Raw genomic sequence first — 25,960 nt, 5'->3', positions numbered from 1 at the left:
GTTAAAATACTAAAAATACCGCCAGCATGAGGTGGTGATGATTATTTTAGTCTGTATAGGTATTTTAGCTACTTCATAGCTAGTTTTAGCTTTTTGACTAATTTTATTGTTCAAAAGAATAACGAAAAATGATTTATTATTTCTGTTTGAAATCATTTACTAATCCTTTTCACTTTATAATTTAATTTTAATTAATTGACTGCATTATTTACAATATATAAAAAATTAAAGCTTTATTTCCCTGGACAACTGTTGAAAGAGTTCGGTTTTATTAGGCGGCTAATGTTTGGTCTCACTGCGCCGAACAGCTGCTAATTTTGCAAAAATTTGTTTACACCTGGAAAAATTAACAGATTTCGTCCGTTCATCAACATGAACGAGTTCAAAGTGCCCGCTCCGCTGCCCAAACCCAAAGTGATTATCACAGAGAAGCCGCGCTCTGAAGTTCCCGCAGAGCCACCGCCTCCGCCATTGAAAACCCCAAAAACTCCAAAATCCTCGCCAGCGGCCGTCTGTCCGTACAAGGTTCCCAAGTGGTCAGCTCCGCCAGCCGAAAATCAGATCTACAGCTTTGAGGTGCTCAAGTCCGGCCAGATAATCGACACTGTGCACCAGCTGCAGCAACAGGCGGTCTGGACGTTCGGTCGCTTGCCGGAGAACGATGTGCCCGCCGCTCATCCGACGATCTCACGCTTCCACGTGGTCCTGCAGTACAAGCCCAAGGCTCCGTCAAAGACCGAGTCCGCTAAGGCAGACGATGAGATGGAAGAAGAGGACGAGGAGCCAAAGAACGATCAGCCAGAGGGCTGGTACATCTACGACATGGGCAGCACACACGGGACTTTTTTAAACAAACAGCGCGTGCCGCCAAAGGTCTACATCCGGATGAGGGTTGGTCACATGCTCAAGTTAGGCGGCAGCACACGCGTGTATATCCTGCAGGGTCCCGGCGAGGATGAGGAACCGGAATCAGAGCTGTCCGTCACCGAAATGCGTCAGAAAAGGGAGAAGGAGCTGGCTGATGCAGCCGTGGAACGAGAGTTAAGGCTTCTGGAAGCTGAGGAGCGAGAGCGCAACGAGGGCGTCAGCTGGGGCATGGGCGACGACGCTGATGAGGAGACGGATCTCAGTCACAATCCCTACGCCAGCACCAACAACGAGGAGCTCTTCTTCGATGACCCAAAGAAAACGTTGCGCGGTTTTTTCGAGCGAGAGGGTCTAAATCTGGAGTACAGGTGCGACGAACTGTCCACCGGTTCCTTTGTTTGCCGGGTGGAGCTTCCGCTCGACGATTCCAATGGCAGGCCAATCATTGTGGAGGTTAACCACAAGGGTCGCAAGAAGGACTGCGTGGTGCAGTGCGCCCTGGAGGCATGTCGAACGCTGGACAGGCATGGTGTGCTGCGTCAAGCCAACCAGGAGGCACAAAAAAGGAAGCAGCTCAAGAATCGGGACTCCGATGACGAAGATGAGTTTTGGGACCGCACCGGGGATGTGGCGCGTAAGAAGCAGCGCAAGGACACTGCTGGCGTCAGTGTCACCCTTACCTATGAGGATTTGGTAAGTCTTAAAAGACTTCTCGATCAACTGACCGACCTAATCCAACTTTTCCACAGCTGAAACAAGAGATTGAGCTCAACTTGGAATTGGAAAAGGTAGAGCAGGAGATTGCCACTTACCAACAAAAGGAAAAAAAGCTGAAAGAGCTGGCGGCCAAACAGCAAGCTGAAGGTGATGATCTGGACAACTTCATGGACATGCTCACCAAAGACGTTGAGCAACTGGACAAGACGGAGATCAAAAAGTTAAGAGTATGTAATTACAGATATTAGTATAAACAAAATGATTGATTAAAGACCTTGCCTTCCAATTAGTTGGAGCAGCAACGACTCAAGGGCGAGCAGCAAAAGGTGGAACGCCTGCTGAAGATTGCCAAGCCCACTGCTCTGCCATTTACCACAAGCCTTGCGGCGGGTTCTAAGGATTCGGCCATCGAGGAGTGTGGTGCAGCCAAAAAAAAACAGCTCCCCATGATTGGCAAGAGAAACCAGTTTAGTAAATTCAAGGTGGTCAGAGCGTCACCAAGCACACAGACTATGCCTCAATCAAATGCATTTGCTTCCGATGAGGAGGAAGTCGAAGAGGAAGAGGTCAAAGAAAAAGTAAAGGAAAAGGAGGCAGAGGTGGACAATTTGGAAAGGGAAGAGACGCAGCCGGAAAGTACGCCAAAGCCATCGACTCCAGAAAACGATAGCTTGAAGGAAACCAAACTCCCTGCTCAACCGGAAGAGAGCAAACCAACAGTCGCTAAAACGGAAGTCCTAAAACCAGAGAACGTGAGGTCAACAAAAGTTTCAACGGAAGCGCCCCCAGCTCCCAGCCACGCTGTTGCTTCAACTAATCCAGATGAAGTCCTCCGTACCCCCGTAGAAGACTCCAGCACGCCAGCTGAAGACATCACTGCCCGAGCTGACGACACATCGGAACCGGAAGAAGTGCAGAAAAAGCGACGTCAACGCCAGCGACAGCGCAACAAGCAGCGCCAGGATGTGGACATGGACCTGGACGAGCTGGCCGAGCATGAGGACACCGAAAAGTACGCCAAGTGGGTGCCACCGACCAACCAGAGCGGCGATGGAATCACCCACTTGAACGAGAAGTTTGGCTACTAGCCCGTTGGTAGCCCTAAAACACTTGAAATATTAAGTTTAGATGTACTTTAAAACTAGTCTAGACTTGTAATCGATGTATTCTCTAAGACCCTCTCATTGTAACTTTGTAAATGTTGAACCCTTGAATGTTTTCATATTTATTTGTTTAATGGGTCTTCGGCGGCACTTCAGGCGGAGTGCTAGAGCTTTTCACCACCATTCCAGTGCTGGCAACTCCCCTGCGCGCTGACAATCACCCCTGATTTGAGTCGAGTGGCGGCTTCCACGAAACGATTCATCCGGCGATTCGATTAAAATTCCTGCGCACATACACAAAATGAACGCCCACTCGGCTCAGCCATTTTGCGTCGAAGAGGCCATCGGTTCGCCGATGGGACTCCAGTACTTGAACTTCCAATTCAGTTATAATTTCGTCGCTCTAACCGCCAACACGGTCCGACGGCTGAACGTGGAGACGTATTTTTAGTTTACCAATAGTCCGTAGTCAACTGCTCATTTGTTTTAACCAAAAACCGAATGGATTTAGTTTGATTGCTTAATTCATTTTCAAATATCGATCTGATTGGATTCAGTCCACCTTGAAGTTGGGATCGATTAAATAGCCCACGCGATTGCATTTCAAACAAGCCGAAGGCTTCTCAGCACGAACGTGTGGGTGGTTGGTTTCCTTTTTTTTTTATATAATCTGGAACATTTTCGACAACTTCTCGTGTGCGAAGCTACATAGTGGCAGTGGTTTGATGCGGCCGACACGCGTTTCCCCAACAGCCGGAGCACATGTGCGGGTTACATTTTAGGACGCGTAACAGTCCGTCTCAGAAGACGTCCCTCCGCTGGGGCGACTGCTGTCTAGCCTAGTCTAGTCTAGTGTTCCGACCGTCTAGTGTTCGAGTTCCTTGGCCGGAGACCTCATCCTCGATTTCGATTCCCTCGCGACTCACTGCTACGGTGCACAGCCCGCATCCACCAAGAGCCCTTTTGGAGCAGGAAATGTTGCATAAGTCGAGGCGCATTTGATTGGCGCGCTTCTTTGATTGCCGTCGCTAAGCTTCAGAATCGAAAATTGGCGTCCGCTTGAACTTGGCGCACAAATCGCAAGACAGAGGTGAGTGGCTACCCGCAAATGCGATGGGTCATGCGCAGACTGCTGGTGGGGATTACTACCCCCACCATTAGTCCGATGCGCTCCGTGCTTTGCTCAATTTTGTGAATGAAGCAGCCACAAGGGGGCATTGTGGCACACGGATTGAGGTGTTCTCGCAGCGGCCGCTCGCTTGACATGGCTATGACGTACTTGACCCCCTCTTCCCCCACACACACAAGGTGGTTTGAATTGTTTATGTATTTCACATAAGCGGAGTGGAGTCCCGACCATCCCGCTCCCAAAGTCGGTCTGTTACATAAGCAGGACACGTGCGTGTGGCTGCAATCGGAACTAATTTCCGCACATTTAAATGCTTTCACTATTGTTTAAATTACTTGGGAACTAAAAGCTTTCGCTAATGAATTATTAAATATTAAGTCTCTTTTTTCATAAGAAGTTTGTATGTAAATGAAAAATTTAATAATTAACTTCTTTGTTTTACATTTTGGTAGTTAACAAAGCTTATTTTTAGGAAGATTTTCATTTTATTGTAAATTCTATTTGTTATAATCTATTTACAACATTATTTTTCATGAGTATTTATAAAATTGTGTACAGAGAACTAAAGATAGTGTCTATAGTATATAGTATCTATAGTATCTAGTACCTATAGTATCTAGTTTCTATAGTATCTATCTAGTATCTATAGTATCTAGTATCTATAGTATCTAATACCTATAGTATCTATAGGTATATCTATAGTATCTATAGTACCTAGTATCTATAGTTGATCTATCATAATTATAGGACCGCGGAGGTCAAACTGAATGCAATACCTCCTTAATTGCGCGCCATTAACAAGGACGCATTTTCTCGTGGTGGGCGGGACGATATTTCAGGAGGAGTGGAGTGGGAAGTGGGGTCAACTCCAATTATATCCTTGCAAACAAAGGTCAGGCGCACCTGAGGCCATGGCCAATGCATTCGCTTAATATTTAATGCTTCGTGCTGTTGCTAGTTAATTGAAAAATGAGCTCCTGCCATATTAACCATTATGCTCAAGGATGTGGCTCTATGTGAAACCCTTGTATTCCATTACAGCCAAAAGGTCAAACCCATTCCGAGAGTATTTGGTTACAGCAGCGCGTGGAGAGCCGTGATTTTCGTAGCCAAGGACACGACTGAGCTGCAAGGATGATCAATATCGCTGGCGTTGTGAGCATCGTGCTCTTCTACCTCCTGATCCTGGTCGTGGGCATTTGGGCCGGTCGAAAGAAGCAGTCCGGCAATGATTCGGAAGAGGAGGTCATGCTGGCCGGACGCTCCATCGGCCTCTTCGTGGGCATCTTCACCATGACGGCCACCTGGGTGGGTGGCGGCTACATCAACGGCACGGCGGAGGCTATATACACATCGGGCCTGGTGTGGTGTCAGGCTCCATTTGGATACGCTCTTAGCTTGGTATTTGGTAAGTCAACTTTACAGATTCGAATTGAGATTCCTTTTTTAACAAAAAGTGATTACTTTATCCTCCATCCAAACTCAGGTGGCATCTTCTTTGCCAATCCCATGCGCAAGCAGGGTTACATCACCATGCTGGATCCGCTGCAGGATTCCTTTGGTGAGCGGATGGGAGGATTGCTCTTCCTGCCCGCTCTCTGCGGCGAGGTCTTTTGGGCAGCCGGCATCCTGGCTGCACTTGGAGCCACTCTGTCGGTGATCATCGACATGGATCACCGCACCTCGGTGATCCTGTCCTCCTGCATAGCCATCTTCTACACATTGTTCGGTGGTCTATACTCCGTGGCGTATACGGACGTCATCCAGTTGTTCTGCATCTTCATCGGTCTCTGGATGTGCATTCCCTTCGCCTGGAGCAACGAGCACGTGGGCAGTCTAAGTGACCTGGAGGTGGATTGGATTGGGCACGTGGAGCCCAAAAAGCATTGGCTGTACATAGACTACGGTTTGCTGCTCGTCTTTGGTGGCATTCCTTGGCAGGTCTACTTCCAGCGGGTGCTGTCCAGCAAAACGGCAGGAAGGGCCCAGCTTCTGTCCTATGTTGCGGCCGCCGGATGCATTTTGATGGCCATTCCCCCGGTGCTCATCGGAGCGATTGCCAAGGCCACACGTGAGTCCTAGCTAGACGACACTAGCAAGTAATACACAGATATCCCCAAAATTGTAACCACAGGCAGATTACCTATGCACCTTTGACTTATGTCTATTTTCCTTTCTTTGACAGCTTGGAACGAGACAGATTACAAGGGACCCTATCCCCTGACCGTGGACGAGACGAGCATGATTCTGCCCATGGTGCTGCAGTACCTCACGCCCGACTTCGTGTCCTTCTTTGGACTGGGCGCTGTTTCTGCCGCCGTGATGTCCTCCGCCGACTCCTCGGTGCTCTCCGCCGCCTCCATGTTCGCCCGGAACGTGTACAAATTGATTTTCCGTCAGAAGGCGTCCGAGATGGAAATCATTTGGGTGATGCGAGTCGCCATCATTGTGGTGGGCATCCTGGCCACCATCATGGCCCTCACCATTCCCTCCATCTACGGCTTGTGGTGCGTGAGAAGATGCATTATTCACCCTTCCTCCAACTGGTAGCTCATTTTGCTAAGTGCCTGCTCTTCTTATCTTTCCGGACAGGTCCATGTGCTCGGATCTGGTCTACGTCATCCTGTTCCCGCAGCTACTGATGGTGGTGCACTTCAAGAAGCACTGCAACACGTACGGCAGCCTGTCGGCATACATTGTGGCCCTAGCCATCCGACTGTCGGGCGGTGAGGCCATCTTGGGACTGGCTCCGTTGATCAAGTATCCCGGCTACGACGAGGAGACCAAGGAGCAGATGTTCCCCTTCCGCACCATGGCCATGCTGCTCAGCCTGGTCACGCTCATCTCGGTCTCCTGGTGGACTAAGTGAGTATAAGGCTATTTAAATTGTAGGATACTATATATTATAGCTAATGAATATTTGATTTATTTTATTGTAAGATAGTGAGACCAATTAAATGTAACCCTTCTCCTAACCAATTTTAGAATGATGTTCGAGTCCGGCAAGTTGCCGCCCAGTTACGACTACTTCCGCTGCGTGGTCAACATTCCGGAGGATGTGCAGCGTGTGGGCGATCCCTCGGAGTCGGGTGAGCAGCTATCCGTGATGGCTGGACCTCTGGCCCGATCCTACGGTGCGGCCACCATGGCGGGCAAGGATGAGCGCAATGGCCGCATCAATCCCGCCCTGGAATCGGACGACGATCTGCCGGTGGCGGAGGCACGCCGCATCAACCAGGAGACGGCGCAGGCGCAGGTCAAAAAGATGCTGGATAATGCCACTGGGGTGAAGCCGTCGGGCGGAGGAGGTGGCCACCTCCAGAGCCAAAGCGGGATGGCCATGCCCACGGCGGAGCAGGACAATACGGCCTTCTGAGCGGAGTAGCGGAGAATCCCATGGCATCTGGGCAGCTGAATGCCCGAAAATAGGCTGCAGTTGATACCAGAGAATTATCCGATTTTATGTTGCGCTTGTTAGGGGGACACAAATGGGGGAAGTTGGGGTCATCATCGGATCGTGGAACGGAGTACAGAAAGTATTAGGAAACGTACGTTAAACACACAAGTGCTCAGGTAAAAAGTGCAGAAAGCTGATCGTAAGGTTTACATTTTCATTTAGCCAACATATTGTGTATAGTTTCTACAAGCTTAAAGCGTTGTTCTATCGGTATTCATTTTGATGTTAGAGTATCTATCTATCTATGTGTAAATGTTCAGAAGTCAATTGACGACGAATACATATCAACTGCATTTTCCTAGCCCGAGAATGGCCCAGGAACACGTATTAGCCCAGAAGGAGATGGCCCAGTTAAAGTGGCTATGGAATTAGGTGACGAGCATTTGAGCAATATGAATTGGCATTCCTGGCATTAGCATATCGATCATATACTATACTATATAGATGCATACAATGTGAATCATGTGTCCTTCCAGAACGAACAAAGCTAAGCAAAACTAACTAACTAACAAACCAATGCAAACGAAACATATCAAAAAAGAAGCAAGGCGGAAGTATATCAATATACATATCAATCGTATATAGGATAATCGGGGTATGCAAAACATTCACTATATCCAAACCATAGTCGTGTAAGTGGGCGAAAACGAGGCATATCGAGTTATATAGGAATGAATTTTAGCTGCTCTCAAAGAGCAAAAACCACAAGGTACATACATGGCAGTTGAGGCACAGGATAGCAGATCTATCATATCATCATGGTATATATACACATATATATATATAAAACATGTTGCGTCGTAGTACCTAAATATATACCTATACAAATCATATACACAAGCATATATATACATGCATATCTAGAAGCCAGCCACTGAATTTAGAGAGTTATACCCAAAGGAAACACCCACACCCACTGACCCACGAACCTGCTAAAGAACCATTGGCAAAGGGAGTTTCCGATCTACAAACACACGCTGCCTGAACTCCAAACCTCAAATCCCAACCTTTGATCTCAAAGTTACTCGCAGATAAAATGCCCATTTTGCAGATATAGTTTACCAAGCGATGGGCGTTGGTTCCTCCACTTCAAAGTCACTCGGCTCGTTTGTTGCTCTTTCGATCCGTTGGAAAAAACTAATCCAAATCTAAATCTAAACCTGAAATCTGAATAACTAAACTAATATGCGTAACTAACTTGGTAACATACTAACATACAACTCATTGAATTGTAATAAATGTTGACTGCTTTTTGATTGAGCCTCGTATGTTTGTTGTAACGGGGTCGAGTTTTTTAACGTTTACATAAGTGAAACTAACTAAGAAGATTTTGAGTCCATTTAGGATTATCTAACTACCATATGAGCATATCAAGCATATCTGTTCGTTGTTATTGTTATTATCTCTTGCATCAGATCTGAGTGTGTCAATTTCGATGGCGTTTGAATCCGTTTAACTAAGGACTACAATTTGACTAAATTTCCACAGAGATCCTACATAAAACGTATGTTAATTAAGTGTGTGTGTTTGTATACCATGTTTCGCGTTTCTTTGTGCAGTTGACCAGGTTTGTAAATAAGCAAATTATAGTTACTCGAATCGTTTGTAAAGTTACTATCAACTAAACCAAAACCACCAAATAATTTATGCATTCAACTGCGATGACTTACTTCGCTTGGTTAAAACAAACAGTCGAAACGATTCTGTTTTGCAATTAGTTAAATAAATACTCGTACCTACTTCTGTTATTGTTAACCAAACTTGGTCCATCACTCCAAGTTAACTTAGTGGCATTATGTTAACCGAACTAAATGAAATTAAATAAAAAAAAATACAAAAACAAATGAATAGGACGAAGGGTTACGATATACATGATGTATTAAATTTAAACTAAACCGAATACATATCAATGTTTTAAGCATAGCGAAATGGAATAAATCGAAAAAAAGGTATTTAATAAATAAAAGGTATATATATCTACATTGAAATGGTTTCTCTGTTGCCCCAAAAGCCAAATCCAATCCGTCTACTTATTTATTCTATTTCTCAGTACTTATATATTTTGCCGACTAACTGGCTGGCTTGTGAAATAAATGCGAGTATTACGGGCCAACAAAAGCGGCCAAGTGACGATCCGCAGACAATGGAACCGCATCATCATGGCAGGTGGAAATTTCTCAGACCAACTTAAAGAGCAAAGAGCTCTTGTCGGTGTCGCATCTCATCGGTTCCATCCGAGTTCCAAATATCCAAATGCCGCAAGACAATGCATTTTTTTGGGATTCACAGCGCGGAGAATGTGGCAACTATGCGACAGTTACTTATTTTATTTAGTCGAAAGTCAGTCGGTTAAATTGCCAAAGTCAGAGAATCATATAGCCGCCATCTGCGATCTCAAGTGCCTGCAATTAGCATGCTAACGATGCAGTTGCAGTTCCAATTGCAGTTGGCTCTGTTGCATCTGCAGTGGCAATTAAGTTGTAATCTCAATTAGATTGGAATCGCCCTCCTCCATCATAAGCTCATAACTTGTGTCGCTCGAGAATTGCACCTAATTGTGGCCCCCACAACAAGATGTCTTGTTGCCGGGGGCTGTTGTTGTGGCAGCTATCCGAATATCCGGTATATCCGCTATTTTCGCACAAATTTGCATTGTTTGCCGATTTGAGCCTTCAACTGCCACTTGTGGCACCCACCTATCCACCACCACTTCCATGGCTGTCAATTAGCCGAACGGTAGAATTCCGCGAATGTCTTGCTGACATCGCGGATGTGAAGGGAACCGATCGCCCAGAACTGATGGCTTCTACGAATCTTCTATGATCTTCATCAAGTTGTTTATTTGACAAACGTTGTTTCGTTGTTTTACATCTAATGGTACAGTGAATTAAGGCTAGATTTCCATGGAGGAGAGTAAGAGGAATGGGCGAATTGGTTGCTTGTCATTTTGGGGAATAATTTACAATGGCGACGGCGATGATATGATGTGGTGGTTGAGTATTCGAAGGCACGTGGCGTATGCGTGTTGCCGGTGGCTGCTCACTTCTTGCGATAGGTGTAGCCACCGTCGGCACTGTAGCTCTGCTGGATGGTCTCGGGCACCTGGCTGGGTCCGTTGTACTCGTAGCCGGAGTCCTGGGACGGAGCACTTGGATAGGGACCGGAGCTGGACGATCCACCGGCTGGCGGAGCACTGTAGCTGGACGAGGGTGCGCTGGAGAAGCTGTGGCCCGAACCGGTGGATGGGGCTCCATAGGAGCTGGATGGTGCAGAGGGATAGCCACCGCTGCTGCTCGACGAGGCTCCGCTGAAGGAGGATGAGGAGGACGAGAATGAGCTGGAGCCTGATCCAGTCGAGGGAGCTCCATAGGAAGAGGAGGGAGCGCTGAACGACGGAGACGGTCCTGAGGCAGGTGCTCCGTAAGATGAGGATGGGGGAGCGATCGGGGCCGAGTACGAGTTGGATGGAGCAGCCGGGTAAGGTCCTCCGCTGTTGGAGCTCGGGCTGGGTGCGGCATAAGAAGAAGAGGGAGCCGATGGGTATGGTCCACCACTGCTTAAGCTGGAGCTAGGTGCGGAGTACGAAGATGACGGCGCCGATGGGTAGGGTCCTCCACTGCTCGAGCTGGAACTGGGAGCGGAGTACGAAGATGAGGGAGCAGCAGCATATGGTCCACCGGAGTTGGAGCTAGAGCTGGGTGCGGAGTACGAAGAGGAGGGAGCCGAAGCATAAGGACCTCCACTGTTGGCTGAAGGACTCGGTGCTGAATACGAGGATGAAGGAGCTGCAGGATAGGGTCCACCACTGTTCGATCCTGGGCTAGGTGCCGAGTAAGACGAGGATGGAGCCGACGGATAGGATCCACCACTGTTGGCAGAGGCACTGGGAGCGGAGTATGAAGACGATGGAGCAGCGGGGTAAGGTCCACCACTGTTGGATCCAGAGCTGGGTGCCGAGTAGGAGGAAGATGGAGCCGAGGCATAAGGTCCTCCACTGCTAGAGCTCGAACTGGGGGCAGAGTAGGATGATGAAGGAGCCGAGGGGTACGATCCACCGCTGTTAGCACTGGCACTGGGAGCAGAGTACGAGCTGGATGGCGCTGATGGGAAAGATCCACCACTGGAACCCTTGCTTGGGGCGTTGTACAAAGATGAGGGAGCTGCCGAGAAGCTTCCGCTGCTTGAGCCTGATCCGCTGCTCGGAGCGCCGTAGCTAGACGATGGTGGTGAGATGGGCTGGAACGAAGAGGATGGAGCTCCGTACGAGGACGATGGGGGTGCCACTGGTGCTTCGTAGGATGAAGAAGGTCCGGATGAATAGCCACTGCTTCCCAGGCTCTGGGTCTTTGATGGTGCTCCATAGTTGGTCGATGGCGCCGAGGGCAAGGGCACAAAGCTGCTTACACTGGGTGCTCCGTAGCTGGAAGAGGGCTTCGATGGTCGCGGTGCGGGTGGCAGGTAGGAGCTGACGGGCGCCTGAGGCGGTGCTCCATAGCTGGAGGAAGGTGGTGCCGGTGCTGACTTGGGAGGTCCGTAGGATGAAGAGGGCGCTGAAGGTGCTCCATAGGAGGAAGATGGTGGTGCAGGTGCTCCGTAGGAGGAAGATGGCGGGGCGGGTGCTCCATAAGACTTGGAAGGAGCAGCTGGGGCTCCATACGAAGAAGATGGTGGAGCGGGGGCTCCGTAAGATTTGGATGGTGGCGCTGGGGCTCCGTAAGATGGGGATGGTGGTGCAGGTGCTCCGTATGAGGAAGATGGTGGTGCAGGGGCTCCATAAGACTTGGAAGGAGCAGCAGGCGCTCCATACGATGAAGATGGAGGAGCAGGTGCTCCATAAGATTTGGAAGGTGGTGCGGGAGCTCCATAAGACGATGATGGGGCGGCAGGTGCTCCATAAGACGAAGATGGTGGTGCGGGTGCGCCATAGGAGGATGAAGGGGCTGCTGGTCTAGGGGCTCCGTAGCTGGAAGAAGGTGCTGACTTGGGAGGACCGTACTTGCTGGATGGTGGCGCTGGAGCACCATAACTCTGGGATGGAGGCGCGGACTTCGGGGGCCCATAGCTAGAAGAGGGCGGGGCACCATAGCTCTGCGAAGGCGGAGCGGGTCTCGGAGCTCCATAGCTGCTGGATGGACGACGATGATGGTGCTTCTTGGACTGCGGCGGTGGTCCGTACGACTGGCTCGGCCGGCTGGGCGGTGGTCCATAGCTGGACGAGGGCCGGGAGGCTGGTGGTCCATAAGAACTGGAGGGACGTGGCGCGGGAGCCGGATATGGGCCACCCGATGAAGCACTTTGCGATGGAGCCGCATAGCTGCTGGACGGAGCAGAGTTGAACGATGGCGCCGGTCCGGAGGCGGGTGGCAGGTAGGAGCTGGCCGGCGGAGCACCATACTTGGAGGACGGACGCTGGGGCGAGCTGGGTGGCAAGTAGGCGTTGTTCACCGGTGGCTCCGCACCAACATCGCGGACCAGCGAAACGGCCACGACGGCCACGGCGATGACACCGAAAAGCTGCTGCAAAAACGAGGAAATTAGTATATTGGCTTTTTTTATGACGCACCGATCGATGATCCACATTAGAGCGATCTCTTCAGCTGTGCACTTTGCAAAAAACTATGCCAGTTGTTACATATATTTATGTAAGTAGTTTTAAATTTTTGGCCAAGTAGCTTAAACTTACAAAGATGCACTTGAATGATGAGTAAGTGATTATTGTAATTAATGTTTCAATTTAAACAATTTTCACGACATAAGAGGTATAATGATAAAGATTTAATATATTAATATTAATAGATAATAGATTTTTTTTAAATAGATTTTAAAAAAATTGAATTGTTTTGATTTTGAATAGTATTTAAAACTTGTCAGTTCTAATTGTACTACAATAAATTTTCAGAAGTTTTTTAAGTGTCTACAACTAAGATATTTGGGTGGTTAAGTACTTCAAGTTTTATATGGAAATAGTGTGTAGAGAGTATTTATTACTTATATTTATAAATTACTTATATTTATTTGAACTGCCCCATTTTAGTTGCAGTGTACTTACCACTCGCATGACTGCTGCTGCTTCTCCGGGGGATGATGAGCTCGATGTGATGAGCTTCGAATGCAAATTAACCGAACTGCAAAGCGGGAAAAGGGGGCATTAGAGAAAATCAGTTGAAAGTGGATTACTTGCAAAAAATAGTTATAGAAAGATTACGTTAATGTTGCATAAGTTTTAACGGGCACCAAGACGACCAAGACGACCGAGATGGCCAAGATGACCGAGACTTAACCCACGGAGCGCACCTAATCGCTCGTCAATCTTGGCTCGCTCCGTCGGGTCGGCCAATGCCAAGAACTGGCCAGCAGACGGAGCGTGTCGCCCGGCATTGAAAGTGGAGGAGCACCCCGTGGTGTGCTGCCACTTAAGTTGCCGTTTTGGTTAAATCGCGGATGCAAACAAAAGCCACTGAAATCGCTGGCCAAATCTCATTTGAAGCGGAGTGAAACTCACTTAATTTTTCTCGGCGCTTTTCTTTCGAGGAAATTGAATAAAATGGGACTATATAGACTGAGTGTGTGTGGGCGTGATCGGCTGTGGCATAATGCTGGCTTTTATGACATTGCAAAGTCAGCCGCGGCAGTTGGCAATTTCTCAGCGCCATTGCCATTACACCCCCATTGCATGCGGCATGTGGCATGTGGCACGTTGCATGCGGAGTGACACATATTTGCCTCTCCAGCTACTGCTGCCAATTACTGTCTCCACATTTTGGCCACATTCGGTGTCGTCTTGGCCTGTCCCGTTGCGTCCAATTGTTGCTTTTTCAGCACTTTGCTTTATTGTTTGTCTCGCGACGCTTGTTTGGTTTTTTTGTTGATTGCGACAAGTTTTAATTATTTTTCAAAGTCCGACTAAGTGACTGAATGACCTGCTGAATGTGAGGCAACTCCTAATTGGCCATGCTGATTATGCAATTTACGAGGGTGACAAGTGCTAAGTTCTTAAGACTAATACTAGTCGAAGTTATATTGACAACAACTTGGATTTGTAAGATCTTTAGTTCAGGGAATTTAGTAACGAAGATTGAATATTTCTATATCTGATCATAAAAGAATAAAAAATATAAAAAATGTACTATTATGTATTGAGCATTTTGAACATATTTTTCATTGTGACTGATGAATTAAATAAGTTAGGATAGTATGAATTTTAATTGTTTTCCTAAAGCACTGCAATTTTAAATTAAAAGTGATAAATTAAATAGAACTTTAAACGTTTTTTCACAGTAACTGATAATAAGTCATCCTTGCTACTTTGCAATGAGTTGCAATAATCCTGTTTAAAGACTTTGTCACTTAATAACGCTGATTTATGTTGACGAGGAATGGCGATATATATATATGTACTTTTATATAAATTATCCTTTATGGAGCACTGACCGTTTTCGTGGGCACCAGCTGCTTCTTTGAGATTTTTGGGGGCACTTTGCAGACGATGCTCTGCCGATGGACGAATGCGAACTACACTGCTGCCTGATGCGCAGCATGCACTTTTATACAAAATCATAACCAGGCAAAGCCGCAAAAATAAAGACACAAACCAACAAAAAAAAAACAACATACAGCAGAAAAAGCAATAACAATGCGGACAGACGAAAATCAAAAGCTCCGAGCCAAAAACACAATGCGAAGAAGACGCTGGCAGCGGCATGTCTTCGAGTTTGGTACTTTATGTAACACTTCAAATGCACTCACTCTTCGCCGGAGCCAACAGCCACCTAAAGCCAAAGCCACCACAGAAACCACCAACAAGCAGGCAAAGCAACCAAAGCGGCAGAAGCGGCCACCACGGCGCATGCGCGACTTCGCGTCCAAAGCTGCGCATCTGCCACAGCAAGCATGCAACAACAAAATAACAAAGGCAGCGGCGGCAACAACAAGCTACTGCGATCGTGAAGCTTTCGGCATTTGCTTTTGTTTTTGCACTGATAAATCCACTTCGATCCGTTGCCAAGTTCAGTGGCAACATCGGCTGTCATCAGCTGTGTCTTATGTCTTATGGATTAATCACACTTGGGTTCCAGCTAAATTGGTCTATTAAAATGGTTTAAGCATGAACCTTAAATTGTCTTTTAGATTTGAAAAGCAGTGTTAATAACTTGAAATAAGTAACGTATTTTCTTAGTTAGAAAGACAAAGGCAACACCGCGTATGAGTGATATACAACTTTCTACCAATGCAGTGACTTGCAACTTGATTTAACCACTTACATATTTTTTACAGTAATACCATGAGGTAACTTCAATGTAAATCTGACGAATTATATAGGAATAGTTGAAATAATTATGTTTGTAGAATAAGTTTCAAATCCACAGCACCTTAGATTCCAAAACCCTTTGGCACCCAACCAATCAATAAACAAATAATCTTGCAACTGTGAACATTCAAGAGCTGGGTCATTTATTTTCAGGCCACAGTTGGTGGCATCTCGGGCTTCTTCCAGATGTAGCTGGCCCATGGGATGCACTCCTTGAGCAGATGCATGTAGGCCAGTCCCGCGGGGCAGTCCACCTCGGTGGCCGGAACGCCGAGGGTCTCGCACAGCCAGTACTTGGCGGCATCGAAGTGATGCGTATAGGTCTGTCCAATCTCGGACTCATCCTTGCAGGCGGAGCGACCCGCATCCGCACTCACGCCAGCCACCAAAATAATGGCCAAAACGGTGGCAAACAGGGCAACAACTTTGGTGAATCAATAAGTTATCAAACGGGAAAATAACATTAAAATTCAACCTCACACCCACCAGACTTCATTTTTAGCTGTGAAAGTTTCTCGATGGAAGGAACCAACTGAGACCCTCACGTTTCGAGAACGCAACTTTTATACTTTCGAGGGGGAATTGTGACCGAAAAAACAAAAAAAAACGATGTGCAAACAAGAAAAATAAAAGTATTGACATTTTGACACACGCATCCGTCGATTATTATCAAGGGAGCAGAGCGAAAAGTAGCTGAAAACAGCATCTTTATCAAGATGGGTTGGAAAATATATGGGCTGCCTGGGGGGCGGGGCATGCGGAAAGATAACAAATAAATTGAAGCATTATTTAATGCAGCATCAGGAATGAGGAAGCAACTAGACAAGCAAGTGCATTTTTAATGGATTCTTCTTGTAGCACACAAAATATACAAAATGAATTCGCACCCAGCCCCTAAAATACTTTATTTATATATATGGGCTATTTGTTTCATTTACTAGAAAAAACTAATATAAATGCATAGATATTTACCATATTTTCGCCAAACAAATGTGTTGATTGGTTTGATTACCGTGAATTTGATTCATTGCGTTTTAGAATCAACAACACATGTTCTGCATCCAATTAAATCAAACAAACCAGCATTTATTCAGTCAACAGTCATCCAGCCTAATAACCATGACTATTTATTGACAGCTTGTGAGTTGCAAGCCCAGCTGGCACGTCGAATCCATAATCGGATATTTCCATAGTGCGTTAAACAAATGCTGAAATCTGAATTCGTTTAAAGTTTGCAACATTAAAGACTATCGGCCACTCCATTAATTAATTGCTGACTGTCTTGGGTTTTTTTCATATTTTTTTCTTTATATTGCCTATTTTTGTTTTGTCATTTTGCAAAAGTATTTTGCATTTATGTTAACTGTTTGTCTCTTTGTGGCTTTGTTTGGCTTTGCTATCGGAGCTTTAAACGCCCCAAGCGCCAGGCCACTTGACCAATATAAATACCAAAAGAAGAGGCAGCCGCAGCAGCAGTTGGTGAAATAAAATATGGCAAAAAACCTCACGAAATGTGCCGACTAAAAACCGTTTAGCAGCCAAGAGTGGGTCGACGACGAAAACCCTGAAAATCGCTTACAAAATGCTTTAAAGTCTAATTACAGTTTCCGCATTGTGAGGCGGCCAACCTGGCGGAGATTGCCGGTGAAGGAGGTGGCCAATCAGCGACGCAACTCCCCAGCGGGGTGACTAAGTATGTATGTCGTTTTGTGTGTTTATGGCCAAGAGACAAGATGACGCTGCCGTATCGCATCGCATGTGTTAAGCTAACTGATTATTTCAGGTTGGCCAAGATGTGATGGTGGCGACGCAGTGCAGCGGCTAATTATCGATTAAGCCGACACGCTCGGGGTCTCTGGGCCAAATCCAATTAATGCGGCCAAGTGAAATGCGGCTCGTTATGATTGCCGTTGCCCACAGTTTTTGGGGCGACATCCGCAGCAGGTAGCTAAAAATAAACCTAAACTCATTTGCACTAAGTGATTTTGCTTGTGCAGCAAGTGTCGCTACGATAAGGAGAATTCGGCACTAGTATAAATATGCCAATTGCCGGCCTTCGATTGCAACACTTTCATCATGTACAAGGGTGAGCCACATCGCCATCGATCTTCTCCGAGAATGCCCCACTCAAATTTCCCCCATTTTTCTCCTTCAGTTTCGATCATCTGCTGCCTGCTGTTGGGCCTGTTCCTGGCCCTCAGCTCCGCCTACAATGGCCAGGACATCTATGCCGAGCCCAATTGCGCCATTGTCGAGGATCACGCTCGCAAGTTCCGCGACATCTCGGACCCCACCCACTACTGGGTGTGCCCCGAGGGTCAGGAGAAGGCCGACTACATCCAGTGCCCGGACAACTACGCCTTCATGGAGCAGCAGCAGAACTGCGTCGTCTGGGAGGAGTGGAAGTGGGTCGAGCCCTACACCAAATAAACAGCCAACTTTCGCACGCTCGCTGAACGTCTAAGCCGTTTATGTTTCCTTTCTGCCGCCAAGTTTTGATTGGATTCGATTGGATTTACGGCTCAGTGGTGGTGGTTGGATCAGTGGTGGTGCAAATAAATTAATTATGTGTCCTGGCACACAGTCAAACAACTCTATGTTTACTCCAAGGGATTCAATGCTTTTTCACATTTTTCCTATAGTTTTCCAATATTTTACAACTGATTGCACCACCTTTTACTCCACACAAATCATAGTAAAATTCCATGACAGCCCGGCAGCAATCTAAAAACCCAAGTCACCTTAACCTAAGTATATTGTATAACCTGGCAATTGCCCAGTTGCGGTTGCCCAGTTTTCACTGTAACGATGCTGCCTTGGACCTGAACTTGAGCCGCCACCTGAATCATCTGAAACCTCCAGCCGGCGGCCGATGAGGCAGAACTTTTAATTAACCACACACACACATGGGATGGGTTCCCAGGGCTTTGGGCCATGCCCGGAATATGAGATTCGTCTGATAAACGATAATTAGGCGGTGCGTGTCTGTTGCGCTTGTAATGTTATCTAACACCTTCGATTGGCAATCAAAGCTGTTGCCGCTGTGCTGCTACCACAATCAATCAACTCGCATTGTGAGCGCACCGAAATCATTCAAAATGCGAAGAGGCGAAATAGATGGAGCCCGGAGTGCTAGTGCTCCAATTTGGGGCTTAACAAAATACAAGTGTGCGTACAGAAAATTGGGGCTCACATACGTATTTATTTATTTTTTTGAGTAAAAGTCATAAATATCAAAGCGTGGCGAAGAGAAACACCACCAGCGCTCGCATTAAAAGTGAAAAGTACTTCAATAAATTTAGTTAGAAATCATTGCCGCAATGCAAACACGCTTGTGTTTTTATACAAATATACTATACTCGTATTCGATGGATGCGGATGGCCTCAAGTGCGCCGTTCGTGGGCTCGTTGTGGATGCCCCACGGCAGTTGAAGTGCCCATCGATGATGGCATCACATAATGAATTCGGCACTCACCTTACCCAAAAAGATCTCAGGCCCGGGCCATTGAAGAAAGTCTCGGTGGCCTTGAGAAGGCGGGGAAGGTCCATTATCTGCATGCAGATAAGACTCGATTCCCAATCCCAGTCCCACTCCCACCCCAACTCCCACTCGCACTCCCATTCCCTTTGGCCATGACAAAGGTAATGGTAATGGTAATGGCAATAGCAGTGCCATTGGTAATGGTTATGGCCATGCCAACTAGACACTCATATACTGCTCCCATTGGAGCGAAAAACAAAGCACTGGCATTAGTTGCCGCATTTGCCAATACAATATTGTAATGTGGGCTTGTGTTTATCAGATGTCGCCTCATTTCTGGGTTAAGATGAGCTGCAACCGCCGGCTCCGGCGCTCCAATCTCGAGTGGCTGCCTCGCACTTGGCCAGCAATTACATCGAAAAACGAAGCAAGGCATCTATAATTATTCCCATTACGTATTACCAGTATCTTCGTGCATCTATGCAGAGATGTGCAAATAAGGCGAATACTCATCGAAAAACTGCGACATTGAAACAATTTTCATGTCTTTGTATTCAGCTGATAATAAGTGCACATTAATGACGAAATCACTTAATGACAGAACTTGTTAATATTTTCGATTTTATGTATGAATTAATAGAAGTGAGGTTTATGCTACAGATAGAATAGATATATACAGATACATATATATAGATAGATAGATAGATAGATAGATAGATAGATAGATAGATAGATAGATAGATAGATGGATAGATAGATAGATAGATAGATAGATATAGATATAGATATAGATATAGATATAGATATATGTACATATATATATTCAGTTGAAGATTAGTTTGTAAGAAGAATATATCTTTGAAATATACCTATCATATTACTGCGTTTCTATAAAATGAATTAAAAGATATTAATTATATTTTTGTTTGCTTTTTATCTCTTTAATGAAACTGTTTTCTTTTTAAGTGTATTATCATGATTTCTTATTTTCTACTTTCACATATGTATATATACGGTTGATGGAGAATTGTTAAATGAATATTTAATTATGTTTGAAAAGCTATTAAAAGTTTTCATGGGCAAACACTTAAGTGTTCTTCAGTTTTATGCAAACACTTTTGATTTGCATTCAGGATTAACTTTTTGACCTTGACTAATTGGGCATGCGAAACTTTTCAGTTTCCTCGTCATTTGGCCACCGGTCTGTCTTTAGTAATTATCTATCGCAATCCATCTCAATCCAAGCCAAAAACCGCAGACTGCTGCTTTGATTGATGGCTCCACTGATTTGACTGATAAGAAAACATATGTACCCTCGATGTGGATACGGCCCTGCCATAGACACATATATATCTAATACACGGGCTGTCAGGCCAGGTGAGTGACAAATTGACATGTCGCAAAAATGATGAATCTACCAGCGGCGGGCGGGCGGACAGAGGAATATATAGATACATGTACGTCTGCCCGAAGAAGTAGAATCCAAATGACCTTTCATCAAGCTGACAAATAAATTCAAAGCGACAGACTGCCAGAACCGCCCTCGGGCGATCTAAAAAATGTATTTGAGTGCTTTGGGCTCGAGTTTAGCATAGGTCAAAGTTCGCCAGTGAGGCGGGATTTCGGTTCAAGTCCGTTGCTGACGTCATTGAGCCGGAGCATCCACATCCAATGGACCATACATGCCATATACCATACCCACATCAGGAACAATAATCCGGAGCTGTAAGCGAAACTTAAACCGAATCTGCGAGGCGGGAGATTGGGGAATATCATCGCCATCTCACCTGTCAGGCCTCACCTGACTTTTTCTTGGTCGACTGGCAATACAGGCAATCGTCTCCGTGATATGCCCACATTAATTTTTCACCGTCTGCTCTTTTAGGCATCCACAATTTATATGCATTAAAACTTTACTCCTCTTTCAAACGTCGCCGTTCATCTGCAATGATTGCGATGGATCCGAGTGATTGAGGTCTGTCATCTGCAGACTGTTAATTGAATTGGGGGCTTATACATCCAGACAAAGCCCCTGAATGTTCAATATTTCAACAGTAAGCAAGAATGTCTTTTGTGCTCCCCAAAAATAATTAGAACATTGTTTGCCGTTCCATTTACAGTCCAGTGCACTCAGAAAAGTTTGCATTAAATATTTACTTTCTAGCTAACTAACATTTTAATATTACTTCCAAGAGAGATTTGAAAATTTGAAATATAAATATTTTTGATAATTTTTGAAATAATTAATTTGAAAGTCGTTAAAATACCTGGGAGAAATTTGAATGTAAAAGCGTGTGACCGATTTTTTATAAAGCAAAACATGTCTTTTTCCAGTGTTGTTCATAATCCATCCATTCATTTTGTTAGTAAGTAATGTCAAGTTTTTATAGTTTTCGAAATGTGATGATGACAGAGGGTTGGGGGTTGCAAATTGCACTCTTGTTTAACGCAGAGCTTTCACCACAGTGGTTGCCCCTGATTTCCAGGCCAGCTGAACAGCTGATGAACAGCTGGAAGCCACATGTGCATTGGTGGTGGCACTGGAAGCGGTCGCTGGAACGCAGAGCGCGTTCATTCTGCCAGGTACCGAAGGAATGTACGACAATAACGGCTCCGCCTACCGCTTCCAGGCGAGACGACTCCTAGCTCGTGTGTGTGTGTGTGCTTCGTGTGTGCGTGGGAGAGGATTCGCATTACGCATCTGTATGGGTGACAAGGCCACACCCACGCGGCCATGTTTGAATGAAATAACAGTAAAGGCAAAATGGCAAAGTCAATCGGGAAATGGCGTGGGGAGCAAATACATTTTGGCGCTACGGAACGGCAAATGGAACATGGTTCACAAAATGGAAACTGAAACACAGTAATATGAATTTAGGTTACAGGCCAGAGGAAAAGAGACAGACACAGGGAGAGGAAGAGAGAGAGAGGGGCACAAATTAACTGCAAGCGTTGTTTTCGTTGTTGTTTCGCGCTTAGCAAGTTAGCTAAGGTCATCGAAATGTCAAAAGTTGCATTCTCCGATTTTCGAGGGGCGGAGAAGCTAGCAACACGCACACCAAACGTTTGTCCCGTTGACATTGGTGTTGATGTTGACAGAAAAAAAAAACACGCGACATTTGCAATTAATTTTGGCGGACTCGCCTTCCGAAACCACACAGATGTACGACTTTTGTATATTTTTGGACACTTATCCATTTCCCGGGGGTTTCGGTTTTATTTTTGTCCGTAGCCCCTCTCTTTTGCTTCCACTCAGAAGTGGCTTTGATGTCGGCCATTGTTAGTTTTCCTTCTTTTTTGGCTCACTTACACACTTCAACACTTTCGGCAGCCATTTTGATGGGCGCTGTTCCTTTGAAATTCCACCACTCGTGACGCTCACACATACACTCACACACACACACACACTCACTCATGGTAAAACGGAAATTCCTTAGCACTCTTTTGTGGGTTCCGCTTTTCTTCCTTCTCGCTTTCAGTCATCTGCCCTCTCTCTCACTCCGCTGTCCAACATCTCCTCTCACTGCGCAAAGCGTCGTCTTAATTTTAATTTTATTGATATTATTCAGTTTGCGCAGATTCCATTAGATTTTATTGCCCACCCATTTTATGCATTCTCTGCCATTTTATCCTAATCTGTTTGGCAACTCCAACATTAGAAATCCACTTATTTACTTGTGCAAACAATTATACCAAATTATATAAATTCAAATAAAATTTGTTGAAAACATCAAATAAACAAAAATGTTAATATTAATACCTACATTTTACCTACAACATACCAAATCTATTTACCCAAAAACCTTATTTTCATATAGTTCTCTAAAAAATCTTTTTTTGTGTTTGCTTTTTCATGCAATTTGATTGATAAATTCCACCTTAAATATAAGTTTTCCAATTTGGATTGCTTAGAAAAAATACTTTCTTGAAAACTAATTAACAATTAGTTATACTTTTGGATGTGGCAAGTTAAACTCGAGTTCAACTCGTTACGCAAACGTTGTCAGTTTCAGTTAAATTAACTGGTAATTCAATACTGATTGCTGGCAGGCGTAGTCCACCCACACAGCTTCCGCAGATACAATTTCGTATCGGTTGGGAAACTACAGACCCACTTCATCATCATCCTTAACTCTTTACCTTTCGCATCTCCGAGTCCTTTCCCACCGGTATATCCTCGCTAACGAGGCATCGACTCATGTTACCCTTCTTCGTTCTGAATCCTGAATGCTGAATCCTGCGTCCTTGGCTATGACACTTCGTATCAGCTGACTTGTCGACTCCGGTATAAAGAGCGCAATCAATTGCAACTATAAGTACTCGCAATTAGTGCTGCCGGGGGCTTACGCAATCAATGTAAGCGAACCGTGTTGAAAATGTATATACTTACATACATATTTTCAGCGGCTTATGCTCGGTTGCCTTTATGAATTCCCAATGAAGGCTGCAGTTCGCAACTGCCTGTAATCGCAGGACTAATGAAATGGGGCGTGGTATCCGATTTTAATAAGCAGAATATCGTTAAAATTTTAATTTTTAAATTAAAAAACTAATAAACTTGACAGATTTGTATGCAAAAATCTCTCTGTCAAAAGTATCCATTGAATATTTATTGAATACAATATTAATAGGCTCGAATGGGCGCGCAATCATTAATCTTTTAATTTGCCGCTATTAATCAAGCATCAGTAACTTGGGTAATCCGCTGGGAAATTTGCTAGCTGTCAATTAAGTTCTTGTTTTCCTCAGTTTCATCATCATAAGCTTCCCTTACTTTTTTTTGGAAATAAGAAAAGAGATTGCCTTTCGTACAATCCAATTAAGTTAATAAACCAAATATATTCACATAACTATCAGTCACAAAATATAAGTTTACTTAAATCAAAAATCTTATCTAAAAAATCACATCACTCTCTTTTAGCTTTGGCCTTTTTTTTACCCTATAACTCGTATGTTGCACTGCCAGGTGCGATGACTTTTCATGTAGTTCCACCTTCAGTTCGGATAAATCCTGGTGTCAGGAGCAGCTTCTGAGTTCGTATCATAGCTTGTTTACCTTTGGGCCGCCACTTGCTGCTGCGTCGCCTCAGCTCCGAAATGAACTTTGGCGCAGCGGGCTGCCGGATCCCCCTCCTGGAATCCCACAGTGCCGGTGGATGTGTGGCTGCGACTGCCGTCAAACGTTGCGCCCTGGGGTAGCTTGTGGAAGCCCCCCCGCCCCATGCCGTGTCCCATGACAAAAATCCAGACACTGCCACTGACAGGCGCAGCAACAACAATCCCAAATCCAACTGGCAGGTATCCTGCTGTCTATCAAGCTGTCAATATAGCGCAGAAAGGATCGGCGGCACTATGAAGCCATCAAGTTGGATGGCAGTGGAAATATTTTAAGCGAAATATACATAGTTTAAAACTCCTGCGATAGGGGGTTGAAGGGGTTTCTTTTTTTTTTTTGCTCGAGGCAGGACATGCCAAGAACTGGTTGCGGTCATAGCAATCCAATTAGGCCAGCGCAGTATTTGGCAGCATTTAGCGTTAGTTCTTGTTAGCCAGAAACTGTGCGAAGATATTCAAAAATACCCACACGAATTTCACATGCTACATAAAAATCGATAGAATGTAACGAGCAGGGGTTGAGTGGGCGTGAGGTGGTGCTGCTGAGTGGGTGGTTGGTTGGAAAGGATGGGGTTGCATGGAGATGGGGTTCACCTTGGGCAAAACCAGACCCGAAAGGCACAGCGTGATGTTTTACAAGTGCTGTGTTTGTTTTTATTTTTCTTGCCCGGTGGTGGTTAAAGAGTGGTTGTGGCTCGCGTGCATCCAAGCAGATGCCAGTCTAGTCCGCCGTCTAATTGCCAAAAGGCTTGGGACATCATACCACGGATTTAGGAGCACTCGTTCTGGGCATCCTTAATTGAAAATAAACATTAAGGTACGCAATTAAATGTGCTGCAGTCTGGTTGGTTGGCTTGCTTGCCGCGCTTTGAAGTCTATTCCATCCTCGTTTTTTATCGCCCTCAAGGCTACGGCATCCTGATCCTGGCCACTTGGGCACTTTCCGCTGACTTCCTCGAATTTCAATTGTTTGCCCCCATTTTGTGGCGCAGAATTAATTAATCGCTTAGGCGGCTCCATTTCGCAAAATGACAAATGATGGCACATCTCTCGGGTCGAACAATTAGCTGTAAATTAAATTTGTATTAAGCTTAACTGCTGCGCAAATCGACGTTGCATATAAGCCCGCTCAACAGTAAAGCCTCCTTAAACACTTACTAAGCTTTTGGCGTTGGTGTAAATTTTATTCAATCAGTTAAATATGAACTAGGTATATTAAAGTGGGGACATCCAAAGAAATCATACATTTGGTACATTATTTACAAATAAATTTCTAAAAATAAACTAAAATAAACTTGGAATACGTTTTGAAAAAACATCTCTTTGCTAACACTGTGAACGTTAAAATACTTAGTGACGAAGCGCGCCTGGTGATGAGGATACTCTTATCCTCAATGACTTTTCCGTTTGTTTTTCTTCCATTTTAGTAGACTTTGTTAATACTAACTTAAGATATTATTTGCTGAGACATAAATGACAAATGGTTTTAAGAATTCCTGATCGTCTGTTTTCTAAAGCACTTCCCAGGTTTCCCAGGTTTATATCTGCCTAGAACAAAACATAGCTCGTTAAGCTGAATAAGCTTCCCTTTATTTATACCATAGTGCTGTTTGCGCTTAAGGAAGTTCGACTGTTTTCATTCCACTTCTGAATTTTCCTCATTTTCTCGGCTGCGTTTTGTGTGCCTGGGCTTTGTTTGGTCTATTGTGGGCGCCTGACGAGGCTCGTTTTCTCGGTTTCTTGTGGTCCGCTTGGCTCGCTTGGCTCGCGTGCCTTGTAGAC

The 25,960-nt window shown here is 45.3% G+C and overlaps 5 protein-coding genes across 5 annotated transcripts; 3 read left to right on the top strand and 2 right to left on the bottom strand.

The window, feature by feature from the left end:
- Positions 1–287: 287 nt before the first annotated feature.
- LOC117144698 (kanadaptin) lies at positions 288–2,806 on the top strand. Its single transcript, XM_033310022.1, has 3 exons — positions 288–1,560; positions 1,617–1,811; positions 1,875–2,806. Exons 1-3 carry the CDS (start codon positions 373–375, stop codon positions 2,670–2,672), a joined length of 2,181 nt encoding a protein of 726 aa, XP_033165913.1. The 5' UTR covers positions 288–372; the 3' UTR covers positions 2,673–2,806.
- A 272-nt stretch (positions 2,807–3,078) lies between these two features.
- LOC117145055 (high-affinity choline transporter 1) lies at positions 3,079–9,231 on the top strand. Its single transcript, XM_033310565.1, has 6 exons — positions 3,079–3,777; positions 4,858–5,224; positions 5,303–5,887; positions 6,002–6,323; positions 6,409–6,681; positions 6,802–9,231. The coding sequence occupies exons 2-6, from the start codon at positions 4,951–4,953 to the stop codon at positions 7,190–7,192; spliced, it is 1,845 nt and encodes a 614-aa protein (XP_033166456.1). The 5' UTR covers positions 3,079–3,777; positions 4,858–4,950; the 3' UTR covers positions 7,193–9,231.
- Positions 9,232–10,115: 884 nt separating this feature from the next.
- On the bottom strand, positions 10,116–14,831 carry LOC117145258 (pro-resilin). Its single transcript, XM_033310841.1, is given in 4 exon segments — positions 10,116–12,790; positions 13,323–13,367; positions 13,370–13,398; positions 14,705–14,831. Coding segments are annotated over 4 exon segments (2,679 nt in total). The 3' UTR covers positions 10,116–10,312.
- An 861-nt stretch (positions 14,832–15,692) lies between these two features.
- On the bottom strand, positions 15,693–16,166 carry LOC117144492. Its single transcript, XM_033309678.1, has 2 exons — positions 16,068–16,166; positions 15,693–16,005 (listed from the first exon to the last, which is right to left on the bottom strand). The coding sequence occupies exons 1-2, from the start codon at positions 16,075–16,077 to the stop codon at positions 15,731–15,733; spliced, it is 285 nt and encodes a 94-aa protein (XP_033165569.1). The 5' UTR covers positions 16,078–16,166; the 3' UTR covers positions 15,693–15,730.
- Positions 16,167–17,644: 1,478 nt separating this feature from the next.
- On the top strand, positions 17,645–18,173 carry LOC117144175. Its single transcript, XM_033309220.1, has 2 exons — positions 17,645–17,667; positions 17,737–18,173. The coding sequence occupies exons 1-2, from the start codon at positions 17,658–17,660 to the stop codon at positions 18,009–18,011; spliced, it is 285 nt and encodes a 94-aa protein (XP_033165111.1). The 5' UTR covers positions 17,645–17,657; the 3' UTR covers positions 18,012–18,173.
- The last annotated feature ends 7,787 nt before the right edge of the window (positions 18,174–25,960 follow it).

This window comes from Drosophila mauritiana, chromosome 3R (genome assembly GCF_004382145.1).
Source record: "Drosophila mauritiana strain mau12 chromosome 3R, ASM438214v1, whole genome shotgun sequence".
In the NCBI taxonomy this organism is placed as follows: Eukaryota; Metazoa; Arthropoda; class Insecta; order Diptera; family Drosophilidae; genus Drosophila; species Drosophila mauritiana.
This window is presented reverse-complemented; position numbering and strand designations above follow the sequence as displayed.